The sequence below is a fragment of the Callorhinchus milii genome, unplaced genomic scaffold, assembly GCF_018977255.1.
Source record: "Callorhinchus milii isolate IMCB2004 unplaced genomic scaffold, IMCB_Cmil_1.0 Scaffold1, whole genome shotgun sequence".
NCBI lineage: Eukaryota > Metazoa > Chordata > Chondrichthyes > Chimaeriformes > Callorhinchidae > Callorhinchus > Callorhinchus milii.
Window position 1 is genome coordinate 65,730,882 of NW_024704742.1, and position 23,452 is coordinate 65,754,333.

Below are 23,452 nucleotides of genomic sequence, written 5' to 3' on the forward strand. Positions count from 1 at the left end.
CACACACTGCACTGAATATTTACTCAAAAGTGCCAGCTGTAAAAGGTACAATTCTCAGGAAGTCACTTCCATTCAATCCTGCAGGTTGTGACGTTTCAGTTCTGAACATAATAAAATGTATGGCTATTTTTAACATTTTGGTCATATTTTGGCTTCATTTAATGCAAAAAAAAATGAAACTTAAACCAGTTAAGTTATTTATTTAAATGAGTTGCCTTGGGTTTATTAATTCAAGTAGAATAGATGAGTCCATTCTGTAAAAGTTGGTTCTTGTTTATTGTGAAATGTCCACTTCCATAGCAGATCTACATAGAACTGATGCTCTTCCTAGTCAAAAACTACTTTCATTTAAGTTTCATCCAATAATGTGCTGCATGGAGCTTCTTTCTTTCCAAGGGCAGTTCATACACAATTCTTTGAACTAGTTTTTCGTTATCCTTCTACCCCCTCTACCCCACACCCAACGCACGTGGGTGCATAGCCAGCTGTGTAGAAGATGTACTCCCAATGTAAAAGGTGTTATAAATGTAAATCATCATTATATAATTCCTAGCTGGATGTTAGGAATTTGTGAATTAATGATCAGTGGGGGGGATGGAGAAAGGCGGGCTGCTAAAATCGAAATGTTTCACCTATGTTAGCAGTCGATCAGCAAATGAAGTTCCACATGTGACAGAGGAATAACCTACCATGTATTTGTTAAGCATTCGATCATGTTGTCAACACTTCACAAGATTTACTGGAACACACTGCACTGTGACTTGTAGGCTTACTTAGCAGCCAATTTCTCTGCAGCAAAGTCCCACAAATAGCCAATTTTATTTGGTGGGGATTGTTGACCAAGATATGTGGCAAAATTCCCTTTTAAAATAGTGCTGCAAAATCTTGGTTTAACATCTCACTCCAAAGGACAGCAATTTCAAGAATTCCAGTGCAATCCATGGGAGTATCAACCAAGAAGATAAGCTCAGAATAGTCAAATGGGGCTTGAACCTACAAGTTGCTGATGTGCTAATGTAATCTGGGTAGGACTACAAAGGTATTACTGCCCTCGCCCCACCCTATAATAGAATAATACTCTAGTGTCTCAAAGGATGATGTCACAAAATATACAATTTAATTTGATCTAATTAACTATAAATTTTACCTGAGATTGCATAAAAATCCCGATGCATCATGTATGATCCATCTTCATGCATTTGATTATAGCGCTTGATATGATGGTTGGAGACTCCATGTTTCTAAATAAGTTTATTGCTGCATTTGTTATGAAATAAATCTTTTCAAAAAGCATTATAAATAGAGTACACACATTGGGTGCCTGTCTGACAGTACAGTGTTGTATTCAGACGAGGGTAGCTGGAGTTTGAATCCTTGTCTTGACTTGCTGTGCTCATGTAGAGCTTTCCTCAAAGAGGACTCTTGCCAATCTCGGCTGCATCACCTGTAAAAAACAAAAAGGGGCTCCATTGGCACTCTTTGAAGTGGACCTCCTTCTGGATCAACTGAACAATATCCGTATGGGTGTCTTGAGCATTTGTGGGGATTGTTAGCTTTGCGTGGAGGGGGAGAAGAAGAAAAACAAAACAAAATTGATAAAATTGCAAAATACCATCCATGAATCCAGTCAGTTTTCCTAGAAATGAAACATTGACTGGGTTAAAGAAAAGATAATTTATCACAGTCTCATTCATGACATGTACCTCATATCATAACAACTCTAACCCATTGGAGTGCATTATCATTCCTTCATATTCTATCCATAAATGTGAATGTTGCTGGATAGCACTGTGCACTGGTGGCAGCGAGGATCAATGTGGCTCCTAGGTATCTCTACCTCTGTATCTTTGTTTGTTTACTTCTGGTCAAGCCAAACCCAAGTTCAGCAAATTCTTTTTGTAACACCCAATGCTGCAGAGAGGTAACCCACTTTTGGAACAAGAGTACTTCTTCAGATTTGAGCAACTATCGACCCCACAGGTTATCGGTTTGGGGACAGGTCGCGGGATCCCTGGGAGTGGAGCAGAACAGCCAGGTGGAAAAGCAACAGTAATCCCCCCAAGGTTATTTGAATATCTGATCATGGGGTAATGGGTTCTCTTGGTCCGTTTCTCTCTCAGCGTCTTCACTTTAGCCTTGTTTGTTTTCGTCAGGCGCTCGATTGTTTGGTTTTTGCTTTCTTCCGCCTTCTTGGCTGCCTGGAGGCGTCTTTTCCGGGCGCGCTCTGCACGCTTAACCATCATCTCCTCGGTCATTTCCTTTGCTTTGTAGCCCATGGGCAGCTCCAGGAGGGGCTGGCTTTGCTGCTTGTTTAACAAAGCCCGCTATGAGAGAAGCAAATTGGAGTGGTTTTAGCATTTAGTTACAGCAAACGGACATTAATTTAACAGCAGATGAGTTTGAACACAACAAATTTAGACCTCCAAAGCTCTTGTACAAAGACATGCATCCTCTGCCCTACCATCAGTGCCGACACACGCCAGACAACCCATTCTCACTTCCAGACAACCCATTCTCACTTCCATGCCATTGCCATGCTCAGTAAGGGGCATGGAAATAACCCAGTGAATAAATAATATGGGGCAAAGGTGGGTATTTGGAGTTGAGGTATAGATCAGCCATGATCTAAAAGAATGGCAGACCAGGCTCAAGGGGCTGAACGGCTACGTCGACCAAGCCCTCCTCCTCCACTGTCTCACCTTGCATGGTTCGAGTCCTGGGTCGAGTTAACCAACCGCCTGTCTCTGTGCAATGTCATCTGCAGACAATGGGGTAAAACTCCACATGTATGCGGATGACACACAGATCTACTTTGCCTCCTCCAGTACCAACTCCAGATCTGCTGATGTTCTATCAGCGTGTCTGGCAGACATCAGAGCCTGGATGAGTGTTAACTTCCTGCAGCTGAATATGGACAAGATGGAAGCCATACTCTTTGGCTCCCTTCAACGTCTTCACACCTGTGGATCTAAACTGCTCAACCTCCCTGGTCTCTCCCTCAGACTCACCGAACCAGTGCGCAATCTAGGCCTCCGGTTCGACCCCAACTGTCCTTTGTCCCTGACCAGGACTGCCTTCTTCCACCTCCGCCACATTGCCACCTCCGACTGTACCTAACCCCAAATGCAGCCGAAAACCTTGTGCGTGCGTTTGTCACCTCCCACCTGGATTCTCAGACGCACTCCTCGCCGGTCTCCCCAGCTCCACCATTCACAAAATCCACCTCATTCAGAACTCTGCTGCCCTCATACTGACCCAGAACAAACTCTGTAACCACATCTCACCAAGTCTGGCCAGGCTCACTGGCTCCTCATCACCAAACTGATCCTCACACTCACGTTCAAATACATTCACTCACTGGCACCCTCCTTCAAGTCCCGTCTGAAAACTTTCCTGTTTGACTGCTTACGGCCACCTCCCCCTCCCCCCGGCTCGGAGTCAGGCTCTGCTCCTGTTAAGCGCTCTGAGACACTACCCTGCATGGAGGGCGCTATATAAGTGCAAGTTCTTGTTGTTGTTCCTCTTTCAGGTGCTGACTGTCCTGCGATTTGTGTTATTATTAAAAGGTGACACAAATTGTTACAGGAGCTCACCGCAGTTCATTTCCGTCGAGACAACATAGAGAACTAATTTGTGATATATCTTAACAGATATCACAACAAGGGATCTGCCCTGTGCCAAATGGGATTCCTGACAACAAATACTTTATGCTGTGGGAGCTCACTCTGGTACATTTCCTGTCTCTCAGGAATTCTGAAGGGACTCCTTATGGTTACAGGAAGGAGCTGACTCGTGTTTGGTTCCACCGCATCATGCAGACATCCAGTGCCTCAAACCAATGATGGTCATGATGTGTCAGCCAAAAGATGAATGTCAGCAAGCTATTCCATCATGAGGAGAGGGAGAAAGAGAGGAACTCATCCAAAGCCATTTGTGAGCTTTGGGATTCCTTATTATGGAATTCCATTAATAAATACTGAAAATTAGGCCTATAATTTTTCTCTCCTACCTGGCGAGTGGGACTAATTGGTAACTGGACAAAGAGTCGGCACAGGCAAAATGGGCTGAATGGCCTCCTTCTGTGCTGTAGGATTCTATGATTTTAAGACTGAATGCTGTCTCTCACCTGTCTGGCTGTAAGTAGTGTTTCATCAACTTCCTTCTTTAATTCCCCATTATCGTCCAGCTCCCCTTTCTCCAGAGCATCCAGCCAGCGCTGTTCCTCATCCTCTTCCCGACCTGGAAGACTTTCCAAATCCACATCAGGAAGGGGTGATGGATCCAAGTTGCTCTCCTCGTCTTTTTTGAAAAAAAAGAAAGGGTATTTTAAAAGCTCAATTTCACAATTATTTTCTCTCCTGTTCTGCTGTCTGTGAAGGAGCTGAATCATGCTGGAGTTTGGTACCACCGGCTCCTGCAGATCTCCACTGCCTTAACCAACCAAGTAGTGCTCAAACCAGTGCTTATCGAAATTCAAATGACCAACTAGAATCTATCCTCCTGGGGCTGGCCCTGAGCGTGGAGGTAAGCAAGGTCTCCCTGAAGCTGAGCTAGCTCCAAGCAGACCTTGCTGGCTTCGGTTCCTCTGTTCTCGGGTTCCAGACTCCACCTTGGCTGACCAGAATGGCTGGTTTATTCTGGCCGCTCCTTTTGACCCAGGCTGGACAGAACGGTTAATTCCATTAGGGCTAAACCTTTGAATCTAACATCTGTGCCAGCAACATCCTATAAACTGCAGAGACGGGTAGTCAATTAATTTGTACTTGGATCTGAATGTGGAGGAATGTAAAAATCTGGAGACCCAGAGAAAGTCTCCATGTTTTGTTCTGAACCTTCCCAGATGCATGATTTCGATCAGAAATTCACTGAGTGTAGAATCACAGGTACCTGTTCTCTATGTCCAGCTCACTGAAGTACAAGTTGTTTCTGTACACAACTCTTTCAAGACAGCCAGCTTGAAAGAATTCTTGCAGATACCAGAAATGCCCTCCCTCCCCACTCACAAATTCTGCCTAAAGACCTTCCTTTTCGATCGTGCTTACAATCACCTCCCCCCCACCTCTTCCCCCGACTTCGTGTCATACTCCGCCAATGTCAAGTGCTCCGGGATGCTGCATTGCATGAGGGGCACTATATAAATGCAAGTTGTTGGTAAAGTAATATATAAATGTACAGATCAAAATAAATACAAGATTAAGTGAACCTGGCACATTTTGAAAACTTGGCTGGAATTAATTTCAGGTCAGAAAGAAGATCTGTTCAAAATGCAATTCCTGTCACTAACCTACAGGTTTGACTTCATCTCATGAAGTGGAGTCCTGTAGCTCCGTGGTTAGAGCACTCGCCTCGCAAGCGAGAGACCTGGGTTCTATTCCCGGCGGGGCAAAATGTTGGGCAAGTTTCCTTACTCCGCACGCCTCTTTTACCTAGCAGTAAGTAGGTTGTTAGTCGATTGGCGGATCAATTTCCAGAGATAATAATTCCTCAAAAAAGTAATAATAATTTGGTCATTTAAACCACGACTATTTGTGGGACATTGCTGTGCGCAATTGGCTGCCCCATTTTGCCCACAAATATACAGTCAATTCACTTTATAGTATATTCTGTGAAGCTCTTTGAGATGTCTCGAAGACGTGAAAAGCGCTAAATCAAATGCAAGGATTATTATTATCTCATATCCTCCAGAGGCAGCTATATTGTGCAGGTTGTCCACAAAGTCCTGTTACCCCCGTGCGTGTGTGTGTTCTTTTACACAGTGACCAACAACTGAAACATGGGGAAGAATGATGATAATTGTTTTTAGAAGTACTTAACTGTATTTCCAACTGTCCAGCGCCTTGGGACGTCCTCCCGACGTGAAAGGCGCTCTATAAATGAAATCTTGTTGTTGTTGTTGTATTCAGTACTAGTGCTTAACTGTATTTAGACCCTCTTAAAGGATCAGTGTTTGTGAGCGCTATCATTTCGAGGGCAGATAATAATCGATCACCATGTTTGGTGTGACATCTTCTGTAACATGATGGCCTCGCTCCCTCCCTCCCTTCCCTCCCTCACCCTGACCATTTCCCCCTTGCTCCCTCCCTCCCTTCCCTCCCCTCACCCTGACCATTTCCCCCATCGCTCCCTCCCCTCACCCTGACCATTTCCCCCTCCTCGCCCCCTCCATTCCCTCCCCTCACCCTGACCATCTCCCCCCTCCTCGCTCCCTCCCTTCCCTCCCCTCACCCTGACCATTTCCCCCCTCCTCGCCCCCTCCCTTCCCTCTCCTCACCCTGACCATTTCCCCCCTCCTCGCTCCCCTCCTCCCTTCCCTCCCCTCACCCTGACCCATTTCCCCATCGCTCCCTCCCCTCACCCTGACCATTTCCCCCTCCTCGCCCCTCCATTCCCTCCCCTCACCCTGACCATCTCCCCCTCCTCGCTCCCTCCCTTCCCTCCCCTCACCCTGACCATTTCCCCCCTCCTCGCCCCCTCCCTTCCCTCTCCTCACCCTGACCATTTCCCCCCTCCTCGCTCCCCTCCTCCCTTCCCTCCCCTCACCCTGACCATTTCCCCCCTCCTCGCCCCTCCTTCCCTCCCCTCACCCTGACCATTCCCCCCTCGCTCCCTCCCCTCACCCTGACCATTTCCCCCCTCCTCGCCCCCTCCCTTCCCTCCCCTCACCCTGACCATTTCCCCCCTCCTCGCTCCTCCCTTCCTCCCCTCACCCTGACCATTTCCCCCCTCGCTCCCTCCCTCACCCTGTCCATTCCCCCTCCTCGCTCCCTCCCCTCACCCTGACCACTTCCCCCTCCTCGCTCCCTCCCTCACCCTGACCATTTCCCCCCCCAATGCTCGTGTCCCGACCCAACTGTCCAGTGCCTTGGGTCGTCCTCCCGGAGTGAAAGGCGCTCTATAAATGAAATTTTGTTGTTGTATGAAATGACTAGATGTTTTGAGTAACTTTATTAAACTGATTGTATTTGTCTCAGCTTTGCAGTGTGTTAGCCAAGAAGCCTAAGTCACTGTGCAGCTAAAAGTTGACTGAGTTTATGAAGAAAACTGTGTGGAAAAATGCAACAAGATTGTTACAATAATATTCTTGAACAGAATAAGTAAACTGTTCAGAAGATGCTCTTGTGGCGTTGTCACAAAGGGAAACTAGTAAATCAGTCAGGCTGAGTGACAGACTACTTGATTTGTTTTGTATTAAAATGTCTGTTTAAAATTGTGAATTCAATGATGCTCTTTTAATTTTAAGGTAAACAATAACTTCTGAATCCTTGCTTAATTGGTTGGAGGAACTTTTCAGGGGTTTACTTGTTATCAATCGTTTTTAATCTGTTATGATTTTGTGTCCAATTGGAGTCTGTGTTCAATGCGTGTCATTTTATTGTTTTTCAGCAACAGAGACTGCACAACAGCTCAAAAAGACATCTGGAGTGCCTTTTCTTGCCAAGGGGAGAGGCTTGGTTAAGAAAATTGATACCACTAGTATGTGTCTTTTGTTTAATAGAACACACCCAAAGTTGCCTAAGTAAACGGATCGGTTTAGAATTATGGTATATCTATTGACCACATGATAGATATGAAAAATGCTCACCGGAATAGCTTTCTTAATTAAAATCTTAATCCGTGCAGCAAATGGGTTCCTAAGTGGTGGACTGTAATCATAGAATCTTATAGCACAGAAGGAGGTTATTTGGCCCATCGTGCTAGTGCCTGATCTTTGAAAGAGATACCAACTACACCCACTCCTCCGCTCTTTCCCCATAGCCTTGCAATTTTTTTCCTTTTCAATTCCCTTTTGAAAGTTATTATTGAATCTGCTTCCACCACCGCTTCAGGCAGTACATTCCAGATTGTAACAACTTGGGGCATAACAGAAATTTCTCCTCATCTCCTTCTGGTTGTTTTCCCAATTATCTTAAATCTTTGTCCTCTGGTTACAGACTCAACTGCCAGTGGAAACCGTTTCTTCTTATTTATTCTTATCAAAACTTCTCATAATTTGAACACCTCTATTAAATCTCCCCATAGCCTCTGTGGTCTGGTTCCAGGTTGTAAATTGTTTTTATCTAGACCATGATCCCTCACATGAAGTTTTCTGTCTTTATGATGTAAATTCGTGCATGCTCGCCCACTGTGCTTTGACTGGTTAAAGCTGGCCAGGTTTGGCCGAATCAGACCATGATTGGATGGACTGTCAAGAGTCCCGTAGTGTTGTGATTAGCACGCTTGCTCTCACAGGCGAGAGGACCCGGGTAGGGTGAAACCTTAGGCAAGTACTCCACACGCAACATGCAGTCTGTTTTTGGGACACTGTTGCGCAATTGGCTGTTGTGTTTCTCCCACATAATATCCAGTCAATTCACTTTACAGTATATTCTGTGAAGCACTTTGAGACGTCTCACAGATGTGATAAGCCACTATATCAAATGCAAGGATTATTATTATTAAATATGTGTAAGTTATTGTTTTCCTGCTCAACTGTTGCCTTGCCTGGTGATCAGACCATGGTAGGCCAGCCTGGACGAGGAGTCCAGGAAAGAAATGGTTCACACAAAGCTGAATGGCCTCGAGTAGTGATTTAGGTGGAAGGGCAAAATGTCTGGCTTCATGTATATCAGTTGTAAATGCTGATTGTAACTTTGCAGCTCCTCTTAAGGGGATTCCAAAGCAAGCTCCATTCCGGAGTCCCACTACTCCCAGCGTATTCAGTCCATCTACCAACAGAACACCAATGGCAGGTCGGACACCTTTGCGCAAGGAGAGGGCGTTAAGGTGAGTGTAATTGGTTGTCAGTGTGCATGTGATTTGCCATTGAACCTCTTGATATATTTGTGTGTCTTAAAAAAATATTCCTCCTTGACCAGTTTTTTCAAAGTGTTTTTGCAAAGTATCTTGTGTAATAATTTTGATGGCTCCTATTGGGAGTCAGGAATTATGTTACAACTGATAACCAGACTTGTAACCTCAATTGTCCATCTCCAGAAAACAAATCTCTTTTAAAATATCAAGTGTAGCAATTCTCAGAAAGTGTGTTATCTTAATCCTTTTACACAAAGTGGTTTTAAAACAGATAGTATGTTAATGTCCTGTATGTCCCTATGTTCTCAAGTGCTCTGGGATGTTACCCTGCTGTGAGGGGCTCTATATAAATGCAAGTTGTTGTTGTTGAAGGTCACTTTCAATTTAAATGAGTGTAAAGGTTACGACTGTCTTAAAGTTTAAGACAATAACTTACATAGATTTACATAGATTGTACAGGACAGAAACACAAGTCTTCATCCACTCCTTACTCCTTCACATACCCTTCTATTTCCTTCTCTTTGGTGTTGTATATTTTTTATATATATATGTTATGTATTATTTAATGAGATTGCACGTTAAGTACTGATAGCATCAGGATGATTGTTTGGAGTACTTCCATATTATTGTGAAGTATAGTGTTTAATTTGCTTTGCTTCTCAGCATTTGGTTAGACTGTTGAATAGTAAAATTCAAGTAAATTCACCATTCAATCTGCATTTAAATTATTGTGTATTTATAATCAAACCTTGACAAGTTTTCTATTTCAGATGAAGGTTTCCCCAATTCAAAAATAATTACTGCAAAATTGATGTAGATCTGTTGATTCTTCTAGTTGCTGGACATTTCTGAGCTGGATATGGTTGGTGCTGGTCGGGAAGCAAAGAGGAGAAGGAGACATTAGGTTGGTGTAATCTGACTTCACTTGTATATTTGGTGTTTTATTTGTCATCCGAGAGATTCAAGTAGGCAACCACAGCGCGAAACCCAGTCTAATCCTCAACTCTGTATAGTGCAATCCCTGTACAGATGCACATGTGTTTTGATGTCATTGCATTTGCCAAATTTATCATGTTTGAATGGTAGGTACAGGGTATTTATATATATATATATATATATAAAAACTGTAAATGTACAGTTAGCTTGTTGCTGTTTCAGCTGTGAGGTTTCTGTTAGAATCAAGCTATTTTCTTCTGGCTATAAAAGTTCAAAAAATCTTAAAACAATTCTTAAATACCACTCTGTCACAAATGTGACCCAAACTGGCAAATTAGATCAGAAGCATTTCCGGTTACGACTGTCTTAAAGTTTAAGACAATAACACAGATTTACATAGATTGTACAGGACAGAAACACAAGTCTTCATCCACTCCTAACTCCTTCAACACCCTTCTATTTCCTTCTCTTTGGTGTGTGTATCTGACTAGTGGAGGGGAATGTAAGCTGTCTCTAAGGTGATGTGCTTGGCAACAGAATGACAGAATTGAGTGAATTTTCTAGCAGGCTAGGAAGTCAAGTTCTTGAGCAGGCTGAGTCCACAGTGCACCAGGGCACTACTAATGATAAACCAACCAATGACTTATCACCAGAACTTGGATAAAAAGCAGGTCACTGGGGATGGGATTCTTCACAACTGGATCCTATTAACCCTGCAAACCCAAGACCATAACGAGTGGAGATTGGTCCCAATTGAGCAAGCAGCAGGAAGCTTGCCAGACAGAGCTCTCAACGGCAACCTTTGCGGTTTTAGGTGAAGTTTGACCTTAAACTCCAATGCATACTCAGGGTTCCCAAGTTCTGACCCTTGTCAACCTGCGCCTCATACTCTCCAGAATTGGCAAATACAATTTATATTTATATAGTGCCCTTAATGTCAGGTGAACAGGAAGTTAGGCTTACTCCAGGGAGAGAGTGCTCATTCCACTCCTGATACATGGAATACACATCAATGGGTAGATCGCATGCATATGTTTTGTTTAGTTTGGATACTCCCTAAGCATGGTAACGGCTTTACAGACACCTGGCTCCTACCCCCAAAAATAACAATTTTAGATAACAGCTTATCCTGAGTTTTAATTTGGAAGCAGAAAAATAGCTTCCAACTACAGACTGAATTTTAGATTTTTCCAAAATTCTGCACAGTCTTAAGATGTCAAGACAATCACTTTAAGGTAATGATGGTGATCCTGGGATTTCGGGCATCAAAAGCCTTCATTCAACCCTTTGAAAGAACAAGGCATGTGTGCAATTGGCTGCCATTTTTCGCCCACAAAATACAGTCAATCCACTTTCCAATATATTCTGTGAGCCGTCTTAACCACGTACTAAAGCGCTATATCATATGCAAGAATTATTTTATCTCTGAGGATACTTTGTAAAAATAAATAAATAATTTCAGAGATAGATGCACATAATTCAGAATGGTCAATAGATTTTGTTTTCTCTTTAAAATATAGATGCAGATGTTGCAGAAAAGCCTGCCAAAGAAGAAACTGTTCTGGACAGTGTCACACCAGATTATGCGGTTGGTCTGGTGTCTACTCAGGTAGGTTAGTTCTGAACTGGAAATCAGATGTGATGCTTCTGGTTTTGATTTGCTTTTAGTTAAGATGAATTGCATCCACTCTCTATATGATGACTGACTTACAAACTCTCTAGAACATAAATCAGAGAATTCTTGGCTTCCAAGTTCCAAGAAGATAGGCTGAGACTTGTTAGTCTTGAAAGAAGACTTCTCTGAAGGCACCTTAAATAGATACTAAATAAGATGTAAATAAGATAAGTAAACTTGGAGGAATGCTTTCAGGTAAATCAAATCGATACGTTTTGGGAAACAGAAACAGAAAGAATCAAACGGCAGAAGAGGCCTATAATATTAATTTATTTACTGGAAAACAATATGGAATTGCTCAGGTTTTGCGGAATCTTGTGCAATTGATCTTAACTAAAAATACTATACACAAAATCCATTTGAGTTGGAACAAACTTTCTGTGGCTTCCACATAACCACGTATGTATGTGACTGTTAATTTTAGTGGAGATTACTGTCCTCCACAAAAGAGCCAGTGTCCTGTTATAAACAAATCTTAAGTAAATAATACATAACATTTCATTCAAGCTGCTATTTTTTAAAAAAAGTAATAATTATAACTTGATCACTCAATCCATGACTGTTTGTGGGACACTGTTGTGCGCAATTGGCTGTTGTGTTTCTCCCACATAATATCCAGTCAATTCACTTTACAGTATATTCTGTGAAGCACTTTGAGACGTCTCACAGATGTGATAAGCCACTATATCAAATGCAAGGATTATTATTATTATAAAGCACAAACCAATCCGTGCAAAGGCCTTTAAGAGCTACAAATGATATCTCACATTTTCTTTTCTGTATTCACTTCAGAAACTCGGTGCTTTAAACAATGATAATCCACTACCATCTACCAGTTATTTGCCTGCTACACCCAGCATGGTACCATCATCGTCCTACATTCCCAGCTCAGAAACTCCGCAAGGTGAGTTGTGAGAGATATTTAACATCCATCGATCTGTGATTTATTGTTTGTTTGTAGAGGGGCATGTAGTAATCTTGCAGATATCTGGGATTGTAGTTTGTTGCTCAAGTAGCAGAGACTGGGTATGACTGCACAATCGGAAGCAGTTGTTTTGAGACCAACATTAACAATACGGTAGCGAGCCTATTATCCACACGAACGGATCGGCCCCATCATGGATGTGGAAACCGAGCGGATAACTGGTCATCGCACAAAATGCAAATTGGCAACAGTGGTAATCAAAGCTTCTTCTATTGCAAGTTAGAGTATCACTAAATGACCATATTGTGACAAACCCCTCTTTTTGGTTGACTCGATGTGTCTCTGTCTTGCTTTCTGATTGTTTCTGTCTCTGGCATTGTTTTTCAAACTTTCTCTCTAACATCAGTGTTAAGAGGTTGATGTATACGGAAGTCATTAAAAAAAACTTTTTCCATCACACAGCCAACACGGGTGGATCAGTGAGGGAGGCTTTACAGACGAATAGACTATCGGAAGAGTCAACAGCACCTACCTCTGGTCTGCCTGGCCAGTTCAAACAAAGAACGCCCATTTTTAACAGCAGCTCGACTGCATCAACTACCTCAGCCACCACCACCACCCCAGCGTCTGCCTCTGTCACTACAACAGCACAGACGCCGCCTGCACAACAGCAGACGCAACAGCAGCAGCAGCAGCAAACCCCACAGCAGCAGCCGCAAGCGCAGCAACAACAACAACAGGCACAGCCACCGCCACAACAGACACAGCAGCAGCAACAACCTCGGAGGAATCTTTCACTCACAGTAAGTACAAATTGCACTGACCAACGTTGTGAGTGGGGGAGGAGGGGGAGTTGGATTCTTACTCATTTGTTCATCTGACAAACATCGGAGGAAAGCGCCCAGTGACACTGTTGCTTTTATGTACTGCGATAGTCATCCCATCGTTTCTCGATCACCATGCGTCTGCATAGAAGACCTCATTTGTTCCTTATAACAACAGTTTTAGGCCAGAATGGTGGCCTACTGTCCAATATCTTACAAACTTCCTTTATTGTATTATTTGGGCACTAGAAGCAACATTGATAAGAAAGCCTTCAAGCCTTTCACAGTGTGACTTTGTGCTCCAGATACTGTGAGGGAAGTAATGAATTTGTTGCTCGCCGTGCAACTCTTGGACTTGGCCTCGCTGTGCTGCTCTAAGGGCTGGGTACAGTGCATTACAGTAAAACTCACAAGTCTTATCAGTTGGGACAATAACATTTAATATGATTTATGCAAAGTATGTGTTATGGCAAACTTGCATAAGTCATATCATGATTCCTCCCTCCATAGGCTGCAGATCATCCAGAACTCTGCAGCCCGTGTCCTCTCCTGCACCAGGCTCTGTGACCCTATCACCCCATCCACGCCCAACTCCACTGGCTCCCCATCCCAGAGGATGATTTCAAGATCCTCATTCTCACTACAAAGCCATCACAGGCCTCCTCCCCCCTACCTCTGACCTACTATCCCCCTACCTACCTGCCCGTACCCTCCGTTCCTCCGGCTCCGGTCTGCTCCACATCCCCCGCCCCCCCGCCTACCATCGGTGGTCGGGCCTTCAGCCTCTCAGCCCCGAGGCTCTGGAACTCTATCCCCCAGTGCCTTCGCCGCTTCCTCCCTTTCCTCCTTCAAGGCCGGTCTCAAGACCTTTCTCTTTGACTGTGCCTTCAGCTCCTCTCTCGACTCTCTACCCTCTCCTCGCTCCTTCCCTCCCCTCACCCTGACCATGTCCCCCCTGCTCAGGTCCTGACCCAACTGTACAGCGCCTTGGGATGTCCTCCCGACGTGAAAGATGCTATACAAATGTAATTTTGTTTTATAACTGATTTATCAATCACTTTTAAGAAAATATTAAGTCAGACATAAACCTCAATTCACTCTGCCTGAAAGTATTCATTTCAGGATTTGCCTTGCAAAATTGGAGAATCTGGTACTTCTCCTGATAGGTCCTTATCATTATGGTTACTTGGGGTATCTGCATTGCCTGATGCCATGATGGCTGGTCAAAACCTGTCTTCTGTAGTTGTTCACTGTTCTATACTGAACATGCGATCCTTCAGCTACAGACAGTAAGTGCACAATGTGGTGATGGGTCAGGACTTAGCTTCCCGCGATTGTCTCACATGGAGCACTGCGTACGTTGCTTCAAGGCTGGTAAGTGCACATGAGGTGACTGGTCCTTTTCACTCTCCACATGATCAGGCATTCCGTGCCCCCTAACGCACTACGTGATCAAGTGATGCTCTTCTCTCCCCCACCACCTGCACGTGTGACAAAGTTGATGTTACGCCCCCGAGAGGGAGGGTGAGGATCTGTGTGCTTGTGCGTTGGGGTGTGCTTGTGCGGTTTCCCGATTGAGGTAGACGCGGGAAACAAAGCTTTGACCCGACAGCTGCCAAATGCGGTAGGGGTGTTACGAGTTATGCAGTGGTCGAAACAACTGGTGCATGTTTAAGTGGATATAATAGGAAATTGAATGTAACTCTGGTTGATGTATGACTTAGGCGATAATATGATTTATACAGAAGACTTGTGTGAGTTTTACTGAAAAATACTCTAGAGCCAGCCATCCAGCCCGTCTTGTGGGTATCGTCTAGTTACAGAGCAGAATGGTATTGGTGGAGATGTGGAAGTGGGACTTGCTATTCCACCCAACTGTGAAGATTAATGTCGTGGGAGAGACAACAAGAGGAAAGTGAGAAGAAACTATTGATTGCTGTGTACATTTGTGCATATATATATCAAAATTATTTGGGAGTTTTATGGACATAGTTTCATGTTGTTGATGCTTCGGGAGGGCTATTTAGAAGATGAATGCTCTTTATAAAGCAGGATTTTAGTTTGTAAAAGAATCACCTGATACGAGGAACGTTACTTTTTATAGTTTTAATTTGATGGCCTCCAGTTGACCTTGTTCATGTTTTTGTTTTCTCTAGAGAGACCAAATGTATGCGGCCCAAGAAATGTTCAAAACTGCAAACAAGGTCACTCGACCAGAGAAGGCTCTTATACTTGGATTTATGGCAGGATCTAGAGGTGTGTTGAAACCTTTTTTTCTTCTCTCACCTTTCCCCTGCTCTCCTATTTCATCACTGCCTTTTCTGAACACTTCCCTAACTGACTCCTCTGTCTGCCCGCTCTGTTCAGCTAACCACAGATCTGCTGCATATCCCCCCCCCTCCTCTGAGGGATTTTTACACTTCTAACCTCTGAAATTCTGTGATTTTATCCCTCTGCCTTACCCCCTCCCTTCTACTTATCTTTGCATCCCACCTTAAAACCTACCTCTTCAACACCTGTGGTCACCACCTCTTCCTCTCCCACTTCCTCATTGTGCTGTGAAGCACTCTGAGACGTCATTGTATGTGAAGGGTGCAATATAAAATTGCTGTACTTTTCCCAGCCCCATTTGGTGATGTGTGGTTCCTCGGGCCTCTACCTTTTGTTCTTTCCTATTCCTCATCTACGTGTCTTGGTAACGTCATCTGTATGTAGGCAACATCCAACTCTACCTTTCTGCCTCCACCCTCAACTCCAGGAACACTGTTGTTCTGAAGATGCCTGTCAGACATCAAGCCCTGAACAAACCTTAACTTTTGCCAACTAAACATTGACAAAGCTGAGGCTCTTCTGCTCGGCTCCCATCAACAATTGGTCAGTCCAACTCACAGAGGCTGTGCAAAAGTTTGGCATTTTATAAACCTTTCATCTGTGTTCAGATCAAATTGGCCACCTCCATAACCTCATCGCTGCCGTGCCCTCCACGTAACTAAAATCTTCAGCTTTGTGACCTCTCACCAACCTCCCTAGCTCTGCCTTCCACAAGCTCCTAGATCATCCAGAAAACTTCCCATACCAGTCTCTGTGAGCTCATCTTTCCCATCCCTGCTAGGCTTCACTGGCTTACTACACCCAGCAGATTGCCTTTAAGATCTCTGATGTTGCCTTCAAATGTCTTGCCTCCAAATGCAGCCAATTTGTGCACAGCAGTGTCCCACAAACAGCCATGGAGGCAGTGACCAGTTTTATTTGAGGGAATTGTTGGCCAATTGTACTAAGGGTAGTGCTACCTTGGCTGGGATCAGGTAACTTATCACATCAGACCACAGGAATGCCAACCAAGAATGGTTTGTTTAGTTATTCTACACAGCACTGATTGAATCTGTTTATTTCCCCAGAAAACCCATGTCCAGAGCAGGGCGATATCATTCAAATCAAACTGAGTGAGCACACAGAGCTTTTACCAAAAGCAGACGGAACGGGCAGCACCACCATGCTGGTGGACACAGTCTTCGAAATGAACTATGCCACAGGCCAGTGGACCAGACTGAAGAAGTACAAGCCGATCACAAACGTATCCTGAGAATTCCCAACGCTGAGAAATCGTGGACCAAAACCAGCATGGTTCTCCTGGTTGCCACTGAACTGAGCTTAAATGATTGTATTTTCAGACGTTCTGAAATGTCACAGGAGACACCAATTTTTACAGATTGTGGGGTGTGAGCAGTGGTTCCTCCTATTTCCTGCCTTGGTGAGGTCATCTCGTCTTCTGTGATGTGTCCGAAGTCTTTAAATGATGGTCCAGACTTCCAGCGACTCAGCATGAAAACCCGATCTGTCAAAAGCATGTAGAACATTTGTTATGGTTAGCTGACAGGAATTACTGTGTGGTCACAACTTCGGAGTGGGTTTTTGTCTTATTCGAAATATGTGGGATGATCATTTCAAGCAGCTTAGATTTGGTTCACTTTCTTTTTTAAAACAAAAAAGAAAAGCGCTGGGTTTTAAACTGGAGAGCATTAGAAAGCCAGAGCTCTTCCTGGTACCTGGAGCCTTTCCCTCGAGATGTTATCAGTTTCATAAAGTATTGTTGCAAAGGCAGCAAGACTTACATTTTTCTATTTTTTGTACAGTTGTAAAGATTCTAGGTTTTTCTCTCTCTTTCTCTCGTATAGTGTAAGATGTAAAATAACAAATTAGATTTTCTATGGAGACTGTAATTAAGTGCAGTTTAAAGAATGCACAGCCATAAATAGTTTGGTTTTCTGTGTTTAGACAGCTGGTTGAACTGTCAGTGCTTAAGGGACAATAGTGCTTTTTACTGGACATACAGTACCAAGCACAATAAAGTTACATTGTAACTGGTGTCATAGTTTATCAATCTACTGGTATCTGAATTTTATAATAAGCAACAATTTTTAAAATGCATAATCAGTAGTTTCATTAAAAACGTCTTTTCTGCAAGTATGGCCTGATTGTTCACCAATTTGTGACATGTTTCGGTGAAGCAGTGACACTTTGTTCGACTACCTTAGCTAGGTTGCTGAAGTACTTTTGAATCCAATTGTAACTCTGTTGGAAGCTACACCTCTTGAGCTACTTGCCAGGTATGAAATCTCAACGAGAAGTCACTTCCTGAAAATTCGCGTCAATATTTTCTGTAACAATAATGGTTTAATTTGGTGCTTTTTTGTTCAGTTAGTAAAACTACACCCAGGTAAATTTGTAACTTGTTGCAAACATAGATTTACTGAGAACAACTTGCATTTATAGTGCCCTTCACGTGGGAGCGTTTCAGAGTGTTTAACAATGGTGTAGTTTGATGCAGAGGGAGGTGATTGTTGCACAATTAAACATATTAACTTGCTTCAATGCAAGTTCATTTTATAGGTTTAGATTCGATGTGACATTTCAAGCTGATTCTGTAAACATTTGCTCTTATGTGGTTTCTCCCCCCTCACACACAGTGCCATATATACATGGACAAATTTCTAAATGTGGCACACACTGCACTGAATATTTACTCAAAAGTGCCAGCTGTAAAAGGTACAATTCTCAGGAAGTCACTTCCATTCAATCCTGCAGGTTGTGACGTTTCAGTTCTGAACATAATAAAATGTATGGCTATTTTTAACATTTTGGTCATATTTTGGCTTCATTTAATGCAAAAAAAAATGAAACTTAAACCAGTTAAGTTATTTATTTAAATGAGTTGCCTTGGGTTTATTAATTCAAGTAGAATAGATGAGTCCATTCTGTAAAAGTTGGTTCTTGTTTATTGTGAAATGTCCACTTCCATAGCAGATCTACATAGAACTGATGCTCTTACCTAGTCAAAAACTACTTTCATTTAAGTTTCATCCAATAATGTGCTGCATGGAGCTTCTTTCTTTCCAAGGGCAGTTCATACACAATTCTTTGAACTAGTTTTTCGTTATCTTTCTACCCCCTCTACCCCACACCCAACCCACGTGGGTGCATAGCCAGCTGTGTAGAAGATGTACTCCCAATGTAAAAGGTGTTATAAATGTAAATCATCATTATATAATTCCTAGCTGATGTTAGGAATTTGTGAATTAATGATCAGTGGGGGGGATGGAGAAAGGCGGGCTGCTAAAATCAAAATGTTTCACCTATGTTAGCAGTCGATCAGCAAATGAAGTTCCACATGTGACAGAGGAATAACCTACCATGTATTTGTTAAGCATTCGATCATGTTGTCAACACTTCACAAGATTTACTGGAACACACTGCACTGTGACTTGTAGGCTTACTTAGCAGCCAATTTCTCTGCAGCAAAGTCCCACAAATAGCCAATTTTATTTGGTGGGGATTGTTGACCAAGATATGTGGCAAAATTCCCTTTTAAAATAGTGCTGCAAAATCTTGGTTTAACATTTCACTCCAAAGGACAGCAATTTCAAGAATTCCAGTGCAATCCATGGGAGTATCAACCAAGAAGATAAGCTCAGAATAGTCAAATGGGGCTTGAACCTACAAGTTGCTGATGTGCTAATGTAATCTGGGTAGGACTACAAAGGTATTACTGCCCTCGCCCCACCCTATAATAGAATAATACTCTAGTGTCTCAAAGGATGATGTCACAAAATATACAATTTAATTTGATCTAATTAACTATAAATTTTACCTGAGATTGCATAAAAATCCGATGCATCATGTATGATCCATCTTCATGCATTTGATTATAGCGCTTGATATGATGGTTGGAGACTCCATGTTTCTAAATAAGTTTATTGCTGCATTTGTTATGAAATAAATCTTTTCAAAAAGCATTATAAATAGAGTACACACATTGGGTGCCTGTCTGACAGTACAGTGTTGTATTCAGACGAGGGTAGCTGGAGTTTGAATCCTTGTCTTGACTTGCTGTGCTCATGTAGAGCTTTCCTCAAAGAGGACTCTTGCCAATCTCGGCTGCATCACCTGTAAAAAACAAAAAGGGGCTCCATTGGCACTCTTTGAAGTGGACCTCCTTCTGGATCAACTGAACAATATCCGTATGGGTGTCTTGAGCATTTGTGGGGATTGTTAGCTTTGCGTGGAGGGGGAGAAGAAGAAAAACAAAACAAAATTGATAAAATTGCAAAATACCATCCATGAATCCAGTCAGTTTTCCTAGAAATGAAACATTGACTGGGTTAAAGAAAAGATAATTTATCACAGTCTCATTCATGACATGTACCTCATATCATAACAACTCTAACCCATTGGAGTGCATTATCATTCCTTCATATTCTATCCATAAATGTGAATGTTGCTGGATAGCACTGTGCACTGGTGGCAGCGAGGATCAATGTGGCTCCTAGGTATCTCTACCTCTGTATCTTTGTTTGTTTACTTCTGGTCAAGCCAAACCCAAGTTCAGCAAATTCTTTTTGTAACACCCAATGCTGCAGAGAGGTAACCCACTTTTGGAACAAGAGTACTTCTTCAGATTTGAGCAACTATCGACCCCACAGGTTATCGGTTTGGGGACAGGTCGCGGGATCCCTGGGAGTGGAGCAGAACAGCCAGGTGGAAAAGCAACAGTAATCCCCCCAAGGTTATTTGAATATCTGATCATGGGGTAATGGGTTCTCTTGGTCCGTTTCTCTCTCAGCGTCTTCACTTTAGCCTTGTTTGTTTTCGTCAGGCGCTCGATTGTTTGGTTTTTGCTTTCTTCCGCCTTCTTGGCTGCCTGGAGGCGTCTTTTCCGGGCGCGCTCTGCACGCTTAACCATCATCTCCTCGGTCATTTCCTTTGCTTTGTAGCCCATGGGCAGCTCCAGGAGGGGCTGGCTTTGCTGCTTGTTTAACAAAGCCCGCTATGAGAGAAGCAAATTGGAGTGGTTTTAGCATTTAGTTACAGCAAACGGACATTAATTTAACAGCAGATGAGTTTGAACACAACAAATTTAGACCTCCAAAGCTCTTGTACAAAGACATGCATCCTCTGCCCTACCATCAGTGCCGACACACGCCAGACAACCCATTCTCACTTCCAGACAACCCATTCTCACTTCCATGCCATTGCCATGCTCAGTAAGGGGCATGGAAATAACCCAGTGAATAAATAATATGGGGCAAAGGTGGGTATTTGGAGTTGAGGTATAGATCAGCCATGATCTAAAAGAATGGCAGACCAGGCTCAAGGGGCTGAACGGCTACGTCGACCAAGCCCTCCTCCTCCACTGTCTCACCTTGCATGGTTCGAGTCCTGGGTCGAGTTAACCAACCGCCTGTCTCTGTGCAATATCATCTGCAGACAATGGGGTAAAACTCCACATGTATGCGGATGACACACAAATCTACTTTGCCTCCTCCAGTACCAACTCCAGATCTGCTGATGTTCTATCAGCGTGTCTGGCAGACATCAGAGCCTGGATGAGTGTTAACTTCCTGCAGCTGAATATGGACAAGATGGAAGCCATACTCTTTGGCTCCCTTCAACGTCTTCACACCTGTGGATCTAAACTGCTCAACCTCCCTGGTCTCTCCCTCAGACTCACCGAACCAGTGCGCAATCTAGGCCTCCGGTTCGACCCCCAACTGTCCTTTGTCCCTGACCAGGACTGCCTTCTTCCACCTCCGCCACATTGCCACCTCCGACTGTACCTAACCCCAAATGCAGCCGAAAACCTTGTGCGTGCGTTTGTCACCTCCCACCTGGATTCTCAGACGCACTCCTCGCCGGTCTCCCCAGCTCCACCATTCACAAAATCCACCTCATTCAGAACTCTGCTGCCCTCATACTGACCCAGAACAAACTCTGTAACCACATCTCACCAAGTCTGGCCAGGCTCCACTGGCTCCTCATCACCAAACTGATCCTCACACTCACGTTCAAATACATTCACTCACTGGCACCCTCCTTCAAGTCCCGTCTGAAAACTTTCCTGTTTGACTGCTTACGGCCACCTCCCCCTCCCCCCGGCTCGGAGTCAGGCTCTGCTCCTGTTAAGCGCTCTGAGACACTACCCTGCATGGAGGGCGCTATATAAGTGCAAGTTCTTGTTGTTGTTCCTCTTTCAGGTGCTGACTGTTTCTCTTTGACTGTGCCTTCAGCTCCTCTCTCGACTCTCTACCCTCTCCTCGCTCCTTCCCTCCCCTCACCCTGACCATGTCCCCCCTGCTCAGGTCCTGACCCAACTGTACAGCGCCTTGGGATGTCCTCCCGACGTGAAAGGTGCTCTATAAATGAAATCTTCTTGTGGTTGTATATTTGTGCACGAAACATGGCAGACAATTGCGCACAGCAGTGTCCCACAAACAGTCGTAGATTGAATGATCAATTTTATTATTGTTTTTTTCTTGTGGAATTATTATCAGGCGTGTGGAGTAAGGAACCTTGCCCAAGGTTTCGCCCTGCTGGGAATCAAACTCACGTCTCTCGCTTGCAAAGCGAGTGCTCTAACCACTGAGCTATAGTACTCCATGACATTGTAATGATAACAATGTCATTATAATACTGTAATGAAGATAATAATAAACCATTACAAAGGTAACACCAATTTTTTAAAAAAATGTGATTTATATCAGTTTCTTTTAGTGAAAAACTTGAATTTTCTCCAGTTAGGCCCCAAATTCCCCATATCTTGCTCCTTGACCAGCTCGGTTACGATCACCCTATTTGGGTTATGACTTGCCATTCGAGCACTGTCTGATATTTAATGATAAAGGTATTATTATCAGATACAAGGGATTTTATTCTCCCCGGTGAGTCTCTGCCTTTCTCCTAGCTTTTGAACTAAAAGTGATGCTGCTGTTAAAGAACAGAAGAAAGAAAAAACAAAAGTCTGACTGAGACATAGAATTAGGGGCAGTCTGGACATGAGGACAAATATCCTTTTTCATCTGCCAGAAATAAATCATCCCAGATAAACTAAACTTCATCAGTAATGGTGGTGGGGGGAGGGGCAATCATTTTAAACGCGGACTTTATAGGATGTGTGAAAAAGAAGATATCCTTTGCGGAGTTGATAATAATAATAATCCTTACATTTGATACAGCACCTTTCTTGTCAAAAGGACGTCTTCGAGATGTATTGCAAAGTGGAGTGGCTGGAGGATATAGACTAGTATTTGTCATAAACACGGCATCCAATGTCCCACAAATAGCCATGAAATAAATGACCAATTTTATTTAGAATCATAGAGGCTATTTAAGAGGAAAGTTGATGTATAACAACAACAAATTACATTTGTATAGCACCTTTCATGTTCAGAGGATGTCCCAATGCATGAAGGAGAAGGGAATAGAGGGCATTAGGAGGGGTGGCAGCCTGTGTCGAGTAGTTGAGCTGAATAGCCCATAACCTTCCATTTAATTCTATTGAACGAACACTTTTCAATCAATAAGCGGCATTTAAAGTGAAATTTGCAGCAGCTCATTTGGTTGACTGCTGTGGAAGGAGGAAAGAGAAACGTGCAGTAAGATCATGAGAGGTTTGAATGTAAAAGAAACTTCAACCCATCTGATCTCTTTCCCATGACAGTATCCAGCTGTTTCTCAAAAAAAATTCCCCTCAAATAGCCCCGGCCTCAACAACAATCACCTTTCCTGCAAACCAGTTCTCCTACTGCTAACTTGCTCCATCCTCTGTGCAAAGAAAGGCTTCCTGGTGTGCAAAATATGCAACAATATCTTTTTAACATGACTTCATACTTGATAATATGCAACCCCGTGATCAAAACTTGTATGAGTCAAGTTGTGCTCAATAGACAGGGTTGTGTGTGTATTCAATCTATCCTGGAGTTTTGTAAATTGGAATGTGTTTTCGATGAGACTTATCTTTGAGAACGA

The 23,452-nt window shown here is 43.3% G+C and overlaps 1 protein-coding gene, 1 long non-coding RNA gene and 1 pseudogene across 5 annotated transcripts; 1 reads left to right on the plus strand and 2 right to left on the minus strand.

The window, feature by feature from the left end:
• Positions 1-1,236: 1,236 nt before the first annotated feature.
• On the minus strand, positions 1,237-4,528 carry ino80b (INO80 complex subunit B). Of its 3 annotated transcripts, none has more exons than XR_006085689.1 (3): positions 4,127-4,528; positions 1,704-2,324; positions 1,237-1,444 (listed from the first exon to the last, which is right to left on the minus strand). XR_006085689.1 is itself a non-coding variant. In XM_042343150.1 (2 exons), exons 1-2 carry the CDS (start codon positions 4,388-4,390, stop codon positions 1,866-1,868), a joined length of 723 nt encoding a protein of 240 aa, XP_042199084.1. In that variant the 5' UTR covers positions 4,391-4,528; the 3' UTR covers positions 1,237-1,865. The 3 variants fall into 3 exon arrangements, 1 of the variants encoding a protein (XP_042199084.1); XR_006085688.1 differs by having other exon boundaries at positions 1,237-1,553; XM_042343150.1 differs by having other exon boundaries at positions 1,237-2,324.
• Positions 4,529-4,840: 312 nt separating this feature from the next.
• LOC121850447 lies at positions 4,841-18,286 on the plus strand (annotated as a pseudogene). Its single transcript, XR_006085609.1, has 10 exons — positions 4,841-4,883; positions 7,384-7,473; positions 8,637-8,757; positions 9,184-9,190; positions 9,626-9,698; positions 11,247-11,335; positions 12,194-12,305; positions 12,789-13,129; positions 15,307-15,406; positions 16,549-18,286. The product of XR_006085609.1 is annotated as a negative elongation factor A-like (transcript).
• A 1,100-nt stretch (positions 18,287-19,386) lies between these two features.
• LOC121849574 lies at positions 19,387-20,474 on the minus strand. Its single transcript, XR_006085266.1, has 2 exons — positions 19,854-20,474; positions 19,387-19,703 (listed from the first exon to the last, which is right to left on the minus strand). It is a non-coding gene; the product is annotated as an uncharacterized LOC121849574 (long non-coding RNA).
• Between the last annotated feature and the right edge of the window lie 2,978 nt (positions 20,475-23,452).

Excerpts from the sequence above, each read along its gene's own strand:
- ino80b (XM_042343150.1), bottom strand. The coding sequence starts at position 4,390 with ATGATTCAGCTCCTTCACAGACAGCAGAACAGGAGAGAAAATAATTGT. Across the intron at positions 2,325-4,126 it reads CACTACTTACAGCCAGACAG|CGGGCTTTGTTAAACAAGCA; the intron begins GTGAGAGACAGC and ends CTTCTCTCATAG.